At 37.7% G+C, this 20,264-nt stretch overlaps 1 protein-coding gene across 1 annotated transcript; it reads left to right on the plus strand.

Moving 5' to 3' along the window:
- LOC146166662 (uncharacterized) lies at positions 1-8,692 on the plus strand. Its single transcript, XM_083389188.1, has 9 exons — positions 1-92; positions 1,735-1,759; positions 2,162-2,349; positions 3,880-3,987; positions 4,419-4,668; positions 5,281-5,468; positions 6,716-6,823; positions 7,257-7,500; positions 8,173-8,692. The coding sequence occupies exons 1-9, from the start codon at positions 45-47 to the stop codon at positions 8,301-8,303; spliced, it is 1,290 nt and encodes a 429-aa protein (XP_083245314.1). The 5' UTR covers positions 1-44; the 3' UTR covers positions 8,304-8,692.
- Positions 8,693-20,264: the final 11,572 nt, after the last annotated feature.

Consider the following 20,264-nt stretch of genomic DNA (forward strand, 5'->3'; position numbering starts at 1 on the left):
GTTCGTGTTCATTCTTCTACCAACTTCTTGCTGTGTGGATTAAAATGATGAAGAGTTCGGTTTTTAATATACTGATTGCCGCCGGCGTGTTGGTAAGTTCTAATGCAATTGTTGTTTCACCAACAGATAAAGTTGTTGTTTATTTCGTAAGTTTTAGTTCCCTTTAGGAAGCGTATAGTAGTAAGCGGCGAACGTGTTGTTCGCAAAATAACAGTGAATGTATCTTTAACTAATGCAAATTTCATGACTAAAAATAAATAGCAAGTTTTGCTAAAACGCTTAATTTGTTTTTGTGGTCGGTCACAAATTGAAGCCATAATAATACACTCTGTGCCCGTCTCGTTTATGCTTAAAACGCCGTACTGCTTTGCATTTCCAAAGTAAACAAGTTTCGTTTACGCTAAGAACTCGCATAGCAGCTTAACTTTAATTTTAAGGAAAACCCATTGAGCATTCACAGTTTTAGGACACGGTTAATTGTACGACTGGGCTGTATGGAGAGAGAGTCTATGGCAGTGTTTCGCAACCTTTTTTGGCTTGCGGCACTCTACAGAAATTATAAATAGTTCGCGGCACACTTGCTCGTATTTTTGCTGAGTGGTTAACTGTTAGGTTACAATAAACGAGATTGGAATATCACAGTAACTGTGCAACAAGGTTGAACAAACCTTTCTAATTTTTGGCACTTTTATCGTGCACAAAATGGTATCCAGAATCTTCCCAATAGAGCAAAAATTGGGATCTTAAAGAATTTGAAATATATCCTGGCGCCCTTATAGGCGTTAAAGCGGAACCCAAAAGTGCCGCGGCACCCCGGATGAGATCTAATGGCCTTCTAGGGCTTACGAGGTCATTGTAATTTCAATGGTCCGACAAAATTACTGTAATATTTAAAGTGAAGCCGTTTGGTACTTTTACTACCTGCGCATTACTCACAACCATGTGTAGTTTTCTAGCAAGTTATTGAGGTTCTAAGTTATCAAGCTTGGAAATGGAGTTAATTTTTCCTCACAACTGTAATTTGGGCTATAAGAGTAAAACGAAACGATTAGTTTGAAATGACACAAACCGTAAGAAATCTTGAGAAGGCAAGCTTGACAATATAATTAATTCGAACTTCACAAGCTCGGCCAGACAAAGCACTTGAGCAAATGCCAGCCAACTATTTCCGGTTTGAGCATATAAGAAACGTAATTGGATATGGTGTGAACGAACAGTTAAATTACATGCTTTGTACAGTAACTGCTTCAAATTTGAAATCAGTAAATCGTCCTTTTTTAGGTTTCGTGAAAAACTAAGGGCTACCATACTAGAGTGCCAGTTCCGTTGTTTTGTTCTATTTTACAAACCAGGGTTTTACCGACCAAAGGAAAGCACGGAGCTCGAAATTTTATGAAGTAATACCTCCGAAAGTAGAAAAAGATATTAATGAGAAATAGTTACACACTATACTCAAAGCAACCTAACTTAGCCAGCAATCAGACTTTTATCAAAATAAATTAAATATCAATGTTCATATTTAGGAATATTCAGCCTTAAAATTCAAACGCGCCCAAAGTGACTCACATAGGGTGATACCTGCGAGTCTACTCTTCAAAAAAGTCATGACTCGACCGCCAGTTATTCGAGGATAGGTTATTAATACTCGTTTGGCGGAGAAGCATAATGCAAACCAAAACGTGATCTGTTAAACTTGTTGATTCGTGTTACTAATCGTTGTTTTTTTTTTTTCAGGCGAATCAAGCCTACCTAACAACAGGTAACGGGTGTTTGCTTCTAAACCAGAGGGGGGGGGTATTATTTTTACCGCGGATCAATTTTTGTTGGCTTGCTTGGACCCTAGTAAGCAAAAAAATTAAAAAATGACGTCATAAATTTACGTCACAATACAAATGGACTTCATCAATCTGACGATTTTGCTCCATAAATGTGAAAGTTTTATGGAGTCTTCATACATTCAGTGCAAAACCGTTTGATTTTTAGTTTTAATTGTTTTTCTTTGATAAATTGATTACTTCTTAAACATATACTAATATTTCAATTAGGCGTTTATGAACCCCCCAAAACTAGTTTACGGACCCCAAATTGGTCCATGGACCCCAGTTTAAGAACCCCTGCTCTAAACTTTTCAAACTTTAACACCCATCCCTCAAATATGCAGCAAACGCACCCAGTACCGATGACGACATCGCCGCCCTAAACGGTGGCGGGGGCACCTGGTTCGTTCACGGCGGGAGAATCATATCATGGCAGCCCGTGAATCATCACGGGAACGACATGATGAAGTTCACGGTGATCGGTGAAGCGACTGGATACGTCTCGATGGCGATTTCGGTGGACGAGGATATGGTCAGTTATTTACACAAGACATATTAAAAGTGATATACACAAGACATGGTAAAAGTGATGTAGGCCTACACAAGACGTGTTAAAAGTGATATGCACAAGAAATGGTAAAAGTGATGTTCACAAAATATGTTAAAAATAATATATACAAGACATGGTAAAAGTGATGTACACAACACGTGTTAAAAGTGATATGCACAAGAAATGGTAAAAGTGATGTTCACAAGATATGTTAAAAATAATGTACACAAGACATGGTAAAAGTGATGTACACAAGACGTGTTTAAAGTGACATGCACAAGACATGTTAAAATACAATTAAAAACATAAAAAGTTGCCCGTTTTTTGAGGTCGTTTCTTTAAATGCAAACACTGTGTCCAAGTAGTTACAACATCAGGTGCAGTCCTAGCGATTTGCATAACAAAAGACTAAACCAGTGGTTCTCAACCGAGGTGCCTCGGCGCCCTGGTATGCCATTTGTAGTGCTTAAAGGTGCTGACAGGTATTTCAACATTTTTTTGAATCTGATTTTTGCTTATTTGATAAGCTTCTTTATACAACTATTTGAGTGCGATTAGAGACCATTGCAACAAATTACATTTTCCTACATGTTTTAAGTTGGTTGTCTTGTTCCAGTTCCATTTATAGTGGCACTTTAGTAAAATACTCTAAGAAAATTAAAAAAATCCATTTATATTTTTTAAGGGTGCCTTAAGCAATAAAAGGTTGATAACTACAGTGGTAAGTGATGTACTCAAGACGTGTTCAATTTGGATCGTTTTATAACTAAAAATGCTATTCCCAAGCAGTTACAGAAGCAGGTCTAGTCAAGCGATTGGCATAAAAAAGACTAAACCAGTGGTTCTCAACCTTTCATAAGTCACGGTTCAATTATCACTAAACACCAAGTGCCCCCCCGCCCCTTGCTCTCGAATTCGAAGCCAACCGATTAACGTCCACAGGCTTGCTGGAAACACAACAATATTATCAAATAAATGCTTTACAATATATAGTCAAGTCAAGACAGACATATCAGTAACATAATAAAAACATTAATTAAGCTATAGGCTCTTCAAGTAAATAGTGGACGCAATTCTTTAAGTTATTTAAAACTTTAGTGTGATAAGATTTCAAGAAAGCAGAATGAAGATAGTTTTATCATGTCAATATCGATCTTACCTTTCCTTTATTGAACAGTCTTTAATGTTGTAGGAATCCGTGCCTGAAAAATAGTTGGTCTAAAACCAATTCAGAATGTTATAATCTAACTCAGTGTTTCGCAACCTTTTTTGGCTTACCTACAGAAATTATAAATAGTTCGCGGCATCCTTGCTTATAATTTTTGCTAAGTGGTTAACTGTAGCGTTACAATATACGTAATTAAAACAGCACATTAACAGTGCAACAAGGTTGAAAAAGCTTTTTTTTTTTGGTACTTTTATGGTACACAAAATCCAGAAGCTTACCAGCTAGAATGCCGCGGCACCTCGGTTGAGAACCACCGATCTAACTTTCAAGTGGTTGTTTTGCAGAGCCTAGACGACTGCTACATTTGCTCCCGGGAATCTCCAACGTCGGCAAATGTCAACGCCCAGTCGGCCTACTTAACAAACAGAACAGCACCCACGATTGTTGGACCAGTAAGTTGTTACCATGACCTACACCGTCGTAAAAACAGAATATATAAAATACACCAGGAGACAATGTCTTGTAATTTTTCATCCTTTTGAAGTGATTGTGATTTTTTTAAAGCAGGCAATATATTTCATTGAATGTGCTTTAGTAAACGCAGTATTTTACAAAATACACGACACGAAGTGCGTTTACACGTGTCTATAGCTTCAGGTGAGTCGAGTTTTATTGGGATGAACTCGTTTCAATACGAGAATGTTTAAAGAGTTAAAAACTTACCTATACGTCCCTCACATGACTGTATAACAAATTTCGATTTTTTGACAATTGGCTGAAATTTTGGGGGCTTGTTTGCCATTTCTTATTAGGTCGCGTGCCACATTTGACAGTTTTCGTCGCCTAAATAGCTCCTCGACGTTGCATGCATTTGCCTTTACAGATCGACTCCGGTGACGTGGAGTTTATTGACATCACAGACGGCATGATGACGTGCATATTCTTCCGTGCACTCAGCGTAACTAAGGACGTGGCCGGTACACCCCAGACCTGGAACTTGACCAGCGATCCGTTCAACTTACTCTACGCTCAAGGGGAAGTAACTGGCAGTGGAGATCTGGTATACCACTCGTACAGAAACCATACCCGCGGTGCCTTTAGCCTGACGGATAACGCCCTTTACGCAAGGACAAGTAAGTTCCTTGATAGGTGTTTTTAATGCCATGCTGCGCGCAATATCAAAATACCTTTGTATTTGCGAAGACACCCGGTGCAAATTTGCAATGTTGTGATCCTATATAAACTCCCAGACAGTGACGAACAAGCCAATGAGAGTTATTCTGCGAACTGACACTACAGCCTAGATAAATTTGTGTCTTGTTTTCCAAGTTTTTAACCTAAGTTTATTGTAAACTTGCGTTTTAGCAAAAAATTACCTTTTAGAAAAATAGGAAATTAATAAGAAAGCACAAAACATAGGTTATTCATACTCCTGTACATTCACCAAATAAAATAAATTGTTTTTCATTTTTCGATAGGTTCAATTAGAACAAGTTTTCTTTAGTATTTGGAATAATTAGGCACGTATCAAATAAAAAAAATCATAAACAATAAAAGTCATTTTTAAGCGCTGCAACTTGTTTTTATACATTTCATTGCCACTTCAACCTTTGATCGCGCGACTGTTATTTTGCCAGTTTACAAACCAAACTATATATAATGAGCCTACTTACCGACATTGTATAGTGGCGAGCTTTCGAACCGGACGAAAGCGTTACTCTTATTCTTGCAATAAATACTTCTAGTAAACCCCACACCCAATCCCGAGGACACAATCAATGCCTTATCCGGCGGCGGTGGAGAATGGGTGGTGGGAGCTGTAAGTGTCAAGTGGGAGCCAGTCATGGCGAATAATGCAGCGATGATGCGCTTTACGATGGTGGGAGCCGCGACAGGATACATTTCCATGGCGATATCGGTTGATGAGGACATGGTAAGTCACAACGCACTTGTCCTGGCCATTTCTTCTAATTCTTGTATTTGATAATATATATATAGTGAAAGGGGGCACCTTGACAGGTAAACCTGTTAGTTGTATCGGTGCATTCTGGCATCTTATTGCTTTTGTTGTTGTATCAACTTTATGTGCCAAATAATATAAATTGAATTGAATTTTGGCAACAATCTCTCTCAATTTTATATTAAATGTTGCTGCCAGGCATAGTAATATAAATTAAAAAAGCAGCTACTCTGGTAATTGTAATTCGTTACCAACGTTTCGGCAACCTATGCAAGTCGCCTTCGTCAGGGTAAAAGACACTGAACGCTCGTACAATAAATAGAAAACACACAAAGGAAAAATGCAAGAAAAAACGCGAGCAACGAAACGATAAGAAAATAATTAGCGATAACGTTTTTCCTCCAGTCCTTCAGCAAGTGCTTGTAGCATGCCGAGAGCATCTGTTTTGATGTTCATGGTGTTACCCTTCTTATGAACGTTCCAAGATTCCAAAAATAATCTTTTTCTGTAGCCTGACTCTCGTGCTATTATTGAAGCGGCATCAAAATCAATTTGATGGCTTTGGGAAACAGCATGGTATGAGAGTGCAGACTTTTTGCGTCGTTGTTCGCCCCTTTAACTATTTATATTAGTTTCTTGATCCTAAGGTTAAGGTTTTCGCTAAGCATGGTTGTAAACAAGTCATTTGAAAAGGACACACAAGTTCAAGTCCAGTCATTTGCAAAATCACTTAAGTTAATGTAGACTCACTAATGTCAATCAATAACAAATTAATTCGAGGTCATTCCTTGCCCAAGTCAAGTCCACGTCACGGCTGTAAGAAGTTAGTTCCAAGTTATGTTATTAGGAAGAAAAAAATTGGACTAAAATAAATTATGAAGTTATTTCATCTCTAGAATTACTTCACGATACAGCTGCCAAAACAGAAACAAGAATAGATTTCCAACTGTTTTCTGACAAAAATAAAATAAATACCTTTATTTTACCTAAATTGTATTCACAGTCAAATCGAGTAGTTTTTATCTAAAAGATCAAAGTTAAAAATCATTGAATCAAGTAACGCAGATGCTTTACAGGTACAAAGTGAATCCTTACAGTAGTTCAAATTTTTGGGTTTATCTATCTAAGGCAACGTGTCCTACAGTAGTCAACTTGCTTACGGGAACATAATTTATAAAAAAAAGTTATGAATGAAAACGGTTTTGTTTCCCTGCTGTTAGACCGACGACGACTGCTACATCTGTGCCCGCCAGACTCCTGTGTCTTCGACGCTCGATCAGCAATCAGCTTACCTAACAGTGCAAGTAGCACCAACCATTGTTGGACCGGTAAGTTTACGCGCCAGCTATACTCTCGCGCTGTTATACTGAAGTCGTTGTGAAAATAACTCAGGGTCGAGTCATTGACAAAATAACATTGTTTTTCAATTGCATCTCTATACAATTTCAATTGCATAAAAATACAATTTCAATTGCATATAAATACAATTTGTATTATTAAAATTGATAATTGTACGAGATTCGTCATTTGATATAATGGTCTCTAATCGCACACAAGTAGTGGTATTAAGAATCTTACCAATTGAGCAAAAATCAGATTCCTAAAAATTCTCAAATATCTTTCGCTACCATTGAACGAGCATTAGAAATGGCACACCAGGGCGCCGCGGCACCTCGGTTGAGGACAACTGCGGCAACCCAATTTTTTTCTCGCGCTCCATTTGAAAGGTGGTTTATGGGCAGCTATTTTGTCACTGGGCAGGTGCAAGCAGCTATCAGCTCTGGCATTACGAATGACGTCATGACATGCGTGTTTGACCGACCGCTGAGCGTGACGAAGAGCGTTGCCGGCCGAAGCACAACCTGGAATTTGACACGCGATTCCTTTAACCTACTTTACGCCGAGGGTGCTGTGCTGAACGACGGCTCGTTGGTCCAACACACTTTGCGAAAGCACACTCACGGACGGTTCAGTCTCGTCGACAACTCTCTTTACCGACAAACAGGTAGGAGTCGTTAAAAATGCTGCCTCTTTCGTCAGGATTATTCTTTTTCAAGTGCAAATTTTTTATCGGAATTAGTAAATAAAAAGTTACTGTACACCACACACTTCGCATAGCAAACTTGTTTCACTTTCTTGTATGTATTTGGTCTTTAAAAAACAACATTTTATCCCAAAGGCGCCGTAAATGCAATGACATGTTGTAGATTGTGATATCTCAATCTACAAACTGCACTTTTTTCAAATTATTTAATTCGAATATTCGAATATAAGTCTCTTTTATGTATTCAGTGCGGATTTCAGCCCTTATTTACGCACAAGTTTGCTCGAAAACAGCCTTTTTAAGATCAATCGTTTTATGACGTCACGCTCTGACGTAACAAAATCTAGATTCGCCCCTGAATTAGAGCTTTGCATAAAAGCCATTTTTGTGCAGCTCGTTTCTTTACGTATTAGTGCCATTAGCCTACGGGGAACTTGACTAATCTTTCTTTTTAATTAAATATAAAGTCATGACCAGAAAAGAACTAATGAATAAGCAAACATTAGCAAGGTCCAAGATGACCTAAATGCTTTCCCTTGGGTTAAGAAACGCTATTTCACGTTATCTTTGTTGTTACTGAACAAGCACCCTTCTGAAATACAGTATTTTTCTAATTATAATGTTTCTTAATAGCTACTACCATGGCCCCCAGCACAACATCTACTGCTCAACCCAGCACAACATCTAAGGCACAGCGCAGTTTTGCCACGTTGCATTTGGTGGTGTTCTCCCTCATTCTTGGAGTACTTGTTGCAGCAAAGTAGCCGATCGTAACATTTGTGTGTACTGTGTGTAAACTCTCAGTCTAACCAGTCGTAACATTTTTGGTGGGGTTACTGTAACGTGCTTATGTTACTATTGCAAACCTTACTGATTAACAGTTACTTTATACTTAACGTGTGAACTTTAACTAACAATTCGCAAAAATACCCTTTATGCATTGATGAATTTCTACGTTTGTTGTAGAAAAGAAAATGAATTTATAAAGAACTGTTGCGTTGCAACAATTACCTTTGTTCTAATTATTTACGTAGACGTATAGAGGAATTTTTGTGCTACATAAAATAAACACTCGTTCTTTGTACATGCCTTTTTTCTACTAAAATTTCGCAATGTTTACCCTATGCAGCAAATAAATGAGGAAACGATAAGCTTCCGTAAATACTAGTAGTGTTTATTTTTTATATGGTAGACGCTTTCCTGTGCGAAAAACTGCAATATGTTGTTTTTTTGCTAATCCACAGTCAGGGCTAGGCGTACGAGGAAACTTATTTGACTAAATAAACCGTCAATATTAAAGAATGTTACAACGCAAAAATAACCCTTTCGGCAAAACAAAAGAAGTTTAATTGCCGAAAAGTTTGTTAATTTATTTTGCCTCAATTTATTCTCTATGGCAGTGATTCTCAGCCTTTCTTCTCTTGTGGCCCATTTTCGTTGCACAAAAATGCTGTGGCCCAAAAGTTTTATGAAAGAACAAACTATAAAAAAGTTCTAGAACAAAAAGTAGCGGAGCACACATGAACTAGTGAGCTACTTGCTTCTGAAAAATAAATATAGGTTTCGTTTACATTCCTTCTTAATTCCTCCCCAAGCCATTATTCCTGTAAAATTAAGTAAAGTGACACAAATGAAACTAAATTCTTTAATATTATCTAACTTTTTTAAATTGGTTTGTGGTCCACCTCAAAAGTTTCCATGGCCCACCAGTGAGCCATGGCCCACTGGTTGAGAACCGCTGCTCTATGGCTAGAAATGGTTGACAATCATGCAGTTACTATCTATTTGCACAAATAAACACTAAACAGTTAACAGTTTATCATACTTTTTCAGGTCGCTTTCTTTTTATTTTGCTGAAAGAAGGGTGATTAAACAAAGCGACAAAGTTTTCAGAATTTTGTTTCTCTGATTTTTTTAAGTTCTTTTTGCATCTCCGTTAAGGTTTAAACACATTTTATTTTATATGTGTAACAAATGAAATCAATTTTTTATTTGGGTTCATTAAAAATACCAAAAAGGGACATGTTGGACTATAACGCGCGCGATTTTTGCTGAGTATTATTAGGTGAAATTCGATGGGTAACCACAAACTGTGACCATCACAGCAGTCAAACATTGAACAAGGGACGACAGGTTGTTGTAAAACAGCCCTGTGCAACTGACATACTGGAGACACTGGGTGTGGAAAATTTCTAATGCCTATAGACCAGTGATTCCCAAACTGTGTGCCGCGGCACACTAGTGTGCCTCGAGAGATTGTCAAGTATGCCGCGAAACTTTTTGTAATTTTGAAAAATAAGTTATTTGTGTTAACAATAGGCATACACGCAAGCATTTTAGACTTGAGTACGCACTATCCATTACAAAATAATAATATTGACAATATTTACATATAGTTTGTCGTGTATTAAGTGCCATTGTAAGATACTCTTATTGATGTTCTGTTAAAAATGTTCCGCGAATTATTTAAAAGAATTTTGTGTGCCGCGACCCAAAAAAGTTTGGGAACCACTGCTATAGACTATAGTGGTAGAAGGCAAGTTGTGATTTTCCATAAGGTCACAAGCAAGGCTTTTCCACAAAGAATGTAAATAAAAGGGCATAGTTTAATTAAACACTTAATTAAACGACGAGCCTGTGAAAATATACAATTAGTCATGCAAACAAATTGAAACTAAAAAACATATTTATAAAAAAACTGCTGGCTGTTAAATTGTGGCGTCCGTTCGCAAGTATTAATTGTTTTCCTTACTAAAGAACGTTGTCAAACAATTTAGAGACCTTAATATTTAAAACCACACATTTTCAACTGATGTAAGATCTCGGTGTAGGAATTGCATCAACCACAAAGTTTGAGAACACAGTTTATAGTCAGTACACCTTTGTGGCAAAAAATGTCGCGAGGTTCAGTCGAGCGAAACCCCTAAAAAGTGGCGCGAGCGTCAGCGAAGTGAAACCCTTAAACTATCCAGTCACCAACCAGCAAACCAAACGAGCCCTGTTTTCCATTGGTTAAACACTATAAGAAAAATACCTAGCTAGAGAAACTGAGTTGGGTAAATAACTAGCTAGAGAAACTGAGTTCTGTAGCCTTAATCAATCCGCTGTAGTATTTTGAAAGCAGACAACCAAAACATTGCCATTGCTGTTGAATGTTTACCGAATGGCAAAAGCAATAAAAAAATGTTGCAAAATAAGCTTTGTTTTTAAGTGGCCCTGTAAGCTATTCAAATTCAATCAAGCGTCTACCTCTATCTATTCTATATGCTACCGAAAATGTTTGTTATATGGATGGGCGCTACCTTTTTGGACGTGACGAATATAATTCCGAGAGCCATAGTTGGTCTGATGCAGAGGCGTAGCCAGGGTATTTTGCGCCCGGGGGCAAACTATAAAATTGGCGCCCCCCCTTCATGTTTAATCACACTTTCTATTACAATAACATAATACACCTTACTTTAAACGAAAAAACTATTCAAATTTTAATACAATATGGTATTTAAAGAAAAATCAGCCTCATTTTGGCTTTTGAAAGCCTCATTTTGGCGCCCCTGTACCTTGGCGCCCGGGGACATATGTACCCCCCGCACCCCCTTAGCTACGCCTCTGGTCTGATGGTCTACACCAGGGGTGGGCAAATGTATGCAATGGAAGAGCCATTTGCAGAAAATACAAGTACCAAAGAGCCACAAAAATATTTCAATACAAAAACCCAAAATTACGCAAGTTCAGCAATAATAACGAAATATTATTATGTAGATGAAATTGCTTGACTTGCAACTAACTCTTCAGATTCTATGTCTAGTGTTACGTCATAATCGAAATACTGGCCTAAGTAAAGAAATAAAAAAGGGAAACGTTTATAAACGGTACTCTTGGTAGTCTTTACAATTTTTTTGGAATTTTACGATTGGACTAGAAGAGCCACAAAAAACATGCCGAAGAGCCGCATGCCGCTCGCGAGCCACAGTTTGCCCACACCCGGTCTACACTCTACACTTTCATTTGTGTGATGTTGTTTAAAGGTGGAACCATGTATTAAAGAGTTTATTGTGTGGTTGTACCTGTGACAGAGCTCTTCTAAACGATAAAATGTATAATGCATAAAAATGTCAGTAAAAAGAGACTTGGCTACGTTAAAATGCCGATAGTACTTTCCAACTGTTAAATACAAAATCGCAGAAGTATGTATATAACGACAAAAGTGTCAAAAGAACTGGCTTGGTGTGACAAAAGGCCACCTAGCCAAGGCTCAGAAAACAGGCTCTGCCTCTAAAAGCCTAGATATTTACGACAGGATTGGGTGCGGTCCTAACATCCTGTCGTCGATTTTGCAAAGCAGCCAAAAAAACGGCCGCTAAAAAAACAATTAAAAAGCTTATCAAAAACAATTGCATCGAGTTATGTCAACAGGCCGCAGGTTGTGAGGCTGCAAAAAAATTAATTAGTAAAATAAAAATAGAGTTAATTGGTAAAGAAATCAATTGGCGTTGAAGTGTTTCTCTTGTTTGCTTTAGCAGATAAAGGACCGACCAATTCCCTTAAACTTTTATTTTGCCTTGCAAGAAACTTTATTTTCGAACACAATGAAGGTCTTTCAAAACGCTTTCAGTGGCAATAATGGAATATTTTTGGTTTTTCAGCAATTTTTAAAACTATGTTTACGATTTTATTAGCATTTTAATAACAGAAAATTTTAATTTTCAAGACAAAATAAACGACAGAAAAATGTTCAAACTCAGCACTTGCGTTTTTGCCAGTGCAATTTTGATTGTTGGAGGAACCGTAAGTAGACATTTGATGAAAAGAATAAAATTACGTAACCCAAATGATTTGTTTAGTAAATAGCAATTAACTAAAGTCTAGTGCAACATAATTGTTACATTTGTGGGGAATTAAATGCTTTAATAAATAAAACTAACCACCACAATTTATTTTTATGGTTTTAGGTGTGTTGTAAGTGTTGAGTTTGTATTTCGTTTAGCCAGGCAGCTCGTCTCGATGGCCGTAAGGTCCCAAGTTATTTTTTATGCTTTTTTTTATCGTTTGGAAAAATGCACAAAAAAAACTCAATCTTAAAAAAAGATGGTTCTCAAACTTTTGGGCTCGCGTCGCACTTGGAAAACCAAATTTACACACCTTCTATTATTACATGCCGAATTAAATCAATTTCTAGTAAAAAATTATAATGACATTATCACACGGCATGATATTACGAAAATAGCATGCAATGCTATCGGTTATTTAACCCAGTTGTTCTCAAACTTACATGCACTCTCGCCCTTCGTAGCAATCTATAGATTATACTCGCCGATTTGCACTACGAAAAGGCGAAAAGAACGTCAGTTTTGTCTCTTCCTAGAAAAAGACAAATATTGGATTTTGAGAGAGTCAAAGTCAACAGGGCAAAAACAGTATGTTAAGTAGGCTACAACTGTTGTACTCGGAATACAACCGTTTTAACACACACACAAAAAACTCATGCCTGGCGGTAAAAATGAATTTGTATATAGTAAGTCATTGGAGAATTTTCTGTTAGCCACGGCGCCTTTGGGCTAATTCCTTCAAATCGGCTAAAATGCATGGGCACAGATACTTATTAGGTCGTTAAAGAAATTCTATGTTAGGCACGGCGCCTATAGGCTTATTCCTTCAAATCAGCCAAAATGCAGGGCCAACGCTATGCTCTAGGTTTATACCACCCAGATTTAGAGCAGAGGTGTTTAACCTGCAGCCCAGATCCAGCCCGCCAACAAAAATCATTCAGGCCGCGACCTATTTCACAATAGGCACGAGACCACGTTGTATCCCTGATTAACAGTCATTGCGGTTGCTACAATAAGATGCGTGACTCTAAACACAGTTAAAATGTGACGGCCCGCAGAGACATTTCTGAGTATAGTTTTGTTCCGCGATTAAAAAAAGATTGCCTACGCGTAAGTATGACTCTATTGCTGCCTTACCGAATCTCAACTCATTTTGGAAAAGGAATCAGATAATAGGAAAAAAGGAAATATCGAATTGAAACCGATAAGTTTCAATATTCTTTCGATACTGAGGTGTTTTTAGTGACGATCGTACTAAACTAGGTTAGTCATTTACGTCATGAATTGTGAGAAGGCATTTTTTATTTTTAAGAAAATAGGATATTAATTTTAGAATTGAGTTTACCAGCACTGAATAATATTTGCTTAACAGCCCGAAAAACAGTGCACTCGCATATATCTAAATTTACTTAAATTTGTTAAATTTTACTTACATTTCTTTTTTCTACGATAAAACTTTGTATTTACCGAAAACATTAGGCATTGGGACAAATATTCACTAAGATTCTTCTTTAATATAAATGGTTAGGGTATATTAAGAAGCATTGGTGCACACAGATTTAACAACAACTGTTTTAGCCTAACAAACTTCTGAAGGTATACTTAAAAATACCTTTTGACAAAAAAAATAATAAATAAATAAAGACAAAACAAGAAAACCTCTTCAATTTCCAACCGCCTCGTGCTCACGCAGATCAACATTGCTCGCGATAACATCATGTCACTGCCGCATGGTGGCGGTAAGTGGTACAACATGATAGGTGGCTCGGTCGAGTGGGAACCAATGGTGCATGACGGCCAAAACGTCCTAAAATTCACCTTAGTCGGAAATGGAACCGGTTACGTTGGTGTGGCCATATCTGAAGACACCTTAATGGTATGTTTGGCAAAAGTGTGTTAGACAAGCTATACTATTTTTATTTAAATCAGTGCTCTTAAACCCGTCGAATGGTACGCACTTGTGGGGGTAAAAAAAGTGTAATGCGGCTGAAAATACTGCATATTATGAGTTTTCATTATGCGTAGTGTAATTCAATAAAATAAGCTGGTGCGCCCACTTATGGGTTACACTACAGGTACAGTATAGTTTCTCAGTGGTTCAATGCAGCTAAATCTATGTGTTTTATATCGATTAAGGCCTGGTTTTAATACACAAACCCGTTCATTATTGTTTCACAAATAAGGAAAACTAAAGGTTGCAACTTATTGTGTGTTGTACGTGCGGATGACAATTTTCCGAAATAACGAAGTGCGAAAGGTCCTTTTAAAGGTTGAAAAGCACTGATTTACAGTAATGCACGTTTCTACAAGGTTTTTCTGAGCAGCCGAATGTGTCGGCTCTAAATGCAATTCAATTTACAAGGGTAAGTTTGAAGTATTTTTTAGTTGTTTTATGTTTAAAACATGCAGGGCGTCTTCCCTGGTGCTTCAGACGACTGCTACTACTGCTCACGGAGGAGTACAACCTCTGGCGACATTACTATCACGCATGCCGTCCTTCTCGGACATCAAACACCAGGGATCTTTGGGCAGGTGGGCGTACATAGAAACACATTTTTGGTTAGTGGCGCCTATTCGGTGAAGACAACATTTTGGTTCAAAGAAACAAAAAAGCACATTTGAGATGATTACTCTAAGCATTGCGGCCCGCCTGATGTTTACGTGCGGCCCACCACTAATTTACACTTTCAGTAGCCTTTATTTAAAACAATGTTTTCACTATCATCAAAACGTGTAGAACTCGCAGTATTTGATGTAGGCCTAATCTTATATTTTTTAAGACTACCCGTATAATGGAGTCTAATGTCGTATTTCAACATCCGTCGAACACTTTTGTGCACCATTATTGTTAACCAAGAATGGTGTTTTTCTAAATGAGTGTTTTTGTGGCATTTTTAAGGAAATATATCAGTCCTAAGGTGTCGTACCATAACATGATACGGAATGTAAACTCAATTTTACGCGCGATAAAACCGATATTTACTAGCATATTTATGCACGAGTTCACTCTTAAAGAGCGGGTATTTAAGTTAAAAAGTTTGTTGTTTTATGACGTAACTTATGACGTCACCCTTTCAATTTAATAGGTTTTGCCGAGTGTCAATGCGGCCCATTCTGCTAAAGGGTTTGACTACTTGCTCTAAGCCCTAAGGCTAAGCTATTTTTTAACCTTATTTGCCCACGAAACGTCTGGGTAAAAGCGGCTTATGTATTTTAGAAGTGGCTTATGTATAGAGGGTTGATTTTGATACGATTCGAATGTTTTTTTGGTGCTTTAAAATGACAAACGCGAAGGCTTTTTATTTGGAGTTTTACACCCAAAAGTCTATTTTAAGAGAAAAACCAAAACGTTTTGGTTAATTTACTTGACTTGACTTCAGTCTTTTAGCCAAATGACTCGGATTGAAATTAAGGGTTTTCATATACCATTTTATTATGAAATAAAAATGAATCTATATATTTTGTTCACGTTTTTCACGTAAAATCATTAGATTGCTACATGTTGCTGTTTGGTTACCAGAGGAGTTGTTTTTGATTTACATATCTATGCCTGGTAGCAACAGTTTATATGTTGCTTTTTTGTTATTTTTTAGTTGAATTATGGCTTATAATCGGACGAGTTTGACCTAGACTTAAGTTATTTCACAAAGGCTTGGCTGAGACTTATTTCAAAATAAATTGTTTACGACACTGGCACAACGCCACGCTTTCTGCGTTGTCAGGTGACGGGAAACTACTCAATCAGCGCCGGAATCGCCGACGGATTGATCACGTGCTCCTTCCTGCGTCCAATCAGCGTCACCAAGAACGTGTCAAATATTATGACGACCTGGGACGTTGCAGCTACCAAGTACAACCTGCTCTTTGCCAAAGGGGCGGTGAGAGATGACGGCACGCTGCGCTATCACGGCTCCGACGGGTGGGCCGTTACCAACGGCACATTTGACCTGACCGATTCCAGCAACTACAGGCAGCCTACTAGTAAGTGCCGGACGATTTCGCGTGGCTTCTGTGTAGAACACTGTTTCTCAGCCTATTTTAGCTACGCCCCAAATACAAAGCGTATAAAGTGTAACAGCGAAGCTATGGCGACCCTTTTTCCTGAACTATGAACTATTTGTAAGCACACAAACCGTAAGACATTAGCACAAAGGTTCGAATTTAATTAATGTGAGTCATGTCTCGGGATTGCTTCATAACTTGTTTTCAAGTATTGGACAAATCTTGATGAGAACTAACCTTCCAAAAGCATTCCAACTAATTCGGTCGGTGACCCAACCGAACCAAACCAAACGGTGACCGTTTTTCATTTTTCATTGAGGGCTCAATGATCTCAGTGTTGTTGGGGCTAGCAATTTGCTTACTCCTCCTTTGGTTTGGGATCATCATCGCCCTGAATGATTTTCATTTATTGAATATGCGGTTTTGGAATACGAGTGAAACAGGAGATAATCGGGATTAGTAAAACAAATCATATTTGACCAAGACCTGCCCTCACTCCTCTACGACAGGGGTTCTAAACCTTTTTATGGTCGTGGCCAACTTTTATTTTTAACATATTCCGTGGCTGCTTTCTTTTCAAAGTTCTGCCTAAATTGGTTTTAATCAAATGTAATGTGTAAAAATTAAAAAAATAACTTTAAAAATGTTGAAAAAAGAACATTCCATAATAATAACCTACACATGACGCAACTGTTAATGCGGAGCTTGAAAATGTACTGTAAAATGAACTAAAGTAATAAACAAATAAAACTAAAATTTTCACAGACTTTGCAGTATTTAAATGCTTCTGCGGCCCACCAGTGGGCGATAGCCCGCCGGTTAAGAAACCATGCCCTACACTACGGGAGTAGATACACGCTTTTTAGGCCGCAAAAAAAAAGTTGAGAAACACTGCTGTATATTGGATGATAGTCATTTTTTGAACTCCGTCGCGAAACGAGTTGTTATAGGCTAACGGAATTTGTGGTTTGTTGGTATGTTGTTTTAAAGGTGGCACGTTGTAATTTTTTGACACGTAACTTATTTTTACTTTTACACACCGGAACTCTGCAGAGAAGCTTATATCAAGAGTGACTTTTTGAGTTTGATATTATAGTTGACTTTTGCGCACAATGTCTAATTATTCGAACTGCTGCGTAAAAGGTGCTTACAAAACCCGAATTGCAAAAGTATCATTTTAACCTTTTCCGACGCACTCCGGCCTTTTATTTGTTATCTCTTTGAGTAAACGTTTGTATGTGTTTTGCGCGAACGCGTACCACGCTAACAGAAATTATACAGTCGAGTTACCCGCATTTTAATGGTCAGCCAAGCCGAAGTGCAATGGCCTTGGGCCCACTACCTACCTACATGATCACAGAAGAACCCCCAATACTGCCTAAAGATATCGCGTAAAACACCTTCAGGACAGTTCGCGTTCCTTCTTAATTCTGGGTTGTGCTCGCAAATGCGTTTATGCCGTTGCGATTTTAAACAGTCTCAGCATCCAAAATTGATATAGTAAAAATGCAATTGTTTATCAAAAGCCATGTTATTCAAATCTTATCAATTATTTGACCTTTTGTGATTGAAGCTTTTATGTCAAACGTTGTATTTTAACAGCAACGACGATGATGACCCCCACGTCATCTGCTACAGCAGTGCAGTGCATTTTGGTGATGATATGTATCACTTTCCTCAACATTATGTTCTTCTAAATTCGGAGAAAGGAGACAAGTATATTCCGGGAAGACGTCTACTGTGTCGCGTTCGTCTTTTTCTCATATTGCTTTTACTTATGCGCTAACCTTGTAACCCGTTTAGAAATTTTGTTTATCGTCCGATTCCGACGTTCTTAGTTTTGATCAAGAAGATCCTTTGCGAAAAACAAATGCATGAAACGTATGTTAAAACTATGTTGTTCGAGTAATTACGAAGTCATTTTTTCCTATATAATGTATTTTAATTACCGCTGTTTTCGCTATGTATTCTGTGCACTTTGTATGCCGCAGGCTATATATGTGCAATTTGCGGTTCCGGAGGTTTTTATGAGATTAACGTGTGTACACTGATGTTATCTTTAGGCTGACTTGCTTCCTCATCTTACCTTTCGAAAGCTATGCAGTTGAACCAACAAAAAACAGCCGGAACTTATAGTTGTTGAATTAAGTGGTAATAACATCGCAGTTCTATGTTTTGTTTCCTTGATATAAATTTGGCAAAACTAATGCACATTTAAACCTGTGAAGACAGATTGCTGAAATGCATGCCGAAGCAGACAACGAGGAATGGTTTGTTCAATACTGATTAAACTTAAAGGGTTGCGAAACGTTTAATTAGAAGGGGTCGTTGACTTAATTTAGTGGCTCTTAACAGGGGTGCTGCGGAACTCCAGGGTGCATTTTCAACGCTCAAGGGTGCCGTGAGATATTTCAAATTCTTGAGGATTTAAATTTTAGCTCTATTAGCAAGCTTCTCAATATAACTTTTGATGCACAATAAAAGTAAAAAAAAAATGTAAAAGTTTCTTTAAACTTGCTACACAGTTAATGTGCTGTTTGAATCTCGTTTATTGTAACGTTACAGTTGACCTCTCAGCAAAAACTAGGGTGACGCAAGTCAGAAAAGGTAGCGAAACACTGGCTTAAACGTTCGGCTTCACCTAAAGAGCAGCGCAACGGTCAGCCAAGCGAAACTTAAAAGACCCGGCCATGATAAGCAAACATAGGGTTTACAGCCATATTAAACCGACGGCCCCGATGGTGCCATAACCTCTTCCTGCAGTTTCAAGCGTTATTTGTGACCATTTAAGGCATATTCCGATTAATCTAGTACGTATTCCGAAAGTTGTAGGCCTTATTCGGACGATTTCGGTCTTATTTTCTCGTGGATATTGGCTTTATTGTGTATAGATTTATTTTTCTTTAGATATTATTGTCTTGTAGATCTTATTCTGTGTTCCCTAACGAAGTGTTCTATATTTCTAGTATTTTGTTGGACACTTAAAAATCAAGCATATACACCGGGTAGGAGTGGCCTGCTTTACACCTTTTGTCTTAGCAGCCTAATAAAGCATCACGGTGAAGTTTGCGACTTTACCATATTTAGGTTGTTTAGCCAATGTAAAATCGTAGCATCATGCGTTTCAAAGTTTTCTACTGTTGGGCTATAAAGTAGTCTGGCCGAACGTTTAAAACTAAGGTTGAAAGAGAAAGCATAGGCACTTGTACATCTCGCTATCATCACAACGGTTAAAAAGGAAAACGCAAAAGCATGTTTGGAAAGCAGCAAAATTGAGCTGTTTTTGAAGTGGCTTCGTAAAACAGGACAAACGAGTGGCTCGGCAGTCAGTCAAGTGTAACGGAATTCCCAGAAATCACCGAAGCAAATGCGCAGAAAACCAAGAATTTTGGAGAGCAAAATAAATGGGTAGGGTGCGACCCTGTCACCACCTTGCATTCGTTTTTTGAAGCAGCCGATAAAAACAAAAGTTAAAACGTTTGCAAAGAACAAATAGCACGAAAGTTTGGCAAAGTTAGCCTGTATATTGCTAAAGTCCGATTTGTGGTGAAGATTTAGTGGCAAAAAGGACATATAGCAGTTTTATTTGTTTGTCTCCCGAGATAATGTATCGACAAATTTCCGCTGACTTTGGTCTGCCTTGCAAGTTACTTTGGACGCCCAGTATCCAACTTAGTTCAGTATTTTTAAATGTTTATTGGAAAAATGATTTCCTATTGTCTGTTTCTAGCATTTTGCATAGATGTTACTACTTACCGATGCATATAGTTTCAGTAAAGAGGTATATTCAAATATTTAAATAGGTTTACAGTTCTAAAAAACTTACTGTTATTATTGTTTGTAATAAAAGTTGTTCATTTTTAGTAATATAACAATCTATTTTTTTACGTTTTTTGC

This window comes from Ascidiella aspersa, chromosome 1, assembly GCF_963924565.1.
Source record: "Ascidiella aspersa chromosome 1, kaAscAspe10.2, whole genome shotgun sequence".
NCBI lineage: Eukaryota > Metazoa > Chordata > Ascidiacea > Phlebobranchia > Ascidiidae > Ascidiella > Ascidiella aspersa.

Coding starts and splice junctions, on each gene's coding strand:
- LOC146166662 (XM_083389188.1), top strand. CDS start 45: ATGATGAAGAGTTCGGTTTTTAATATACTGATTGCCGCCGGCGTGTTG. Junction 5,469..6,715: donor TATCGGTTGATGAGGACATG/GTAAGTCACAAC, acceptor CCCTGCTGTTAG/ACCGACGACGACTGCTACAT. Junction 7,501..8,172: donor CTCTCTTTACCGACAAACAG/GTAGGAGTCGTT, acceptor GTTTCTTAATAG/CTACTACCATGGCCCCCAGC.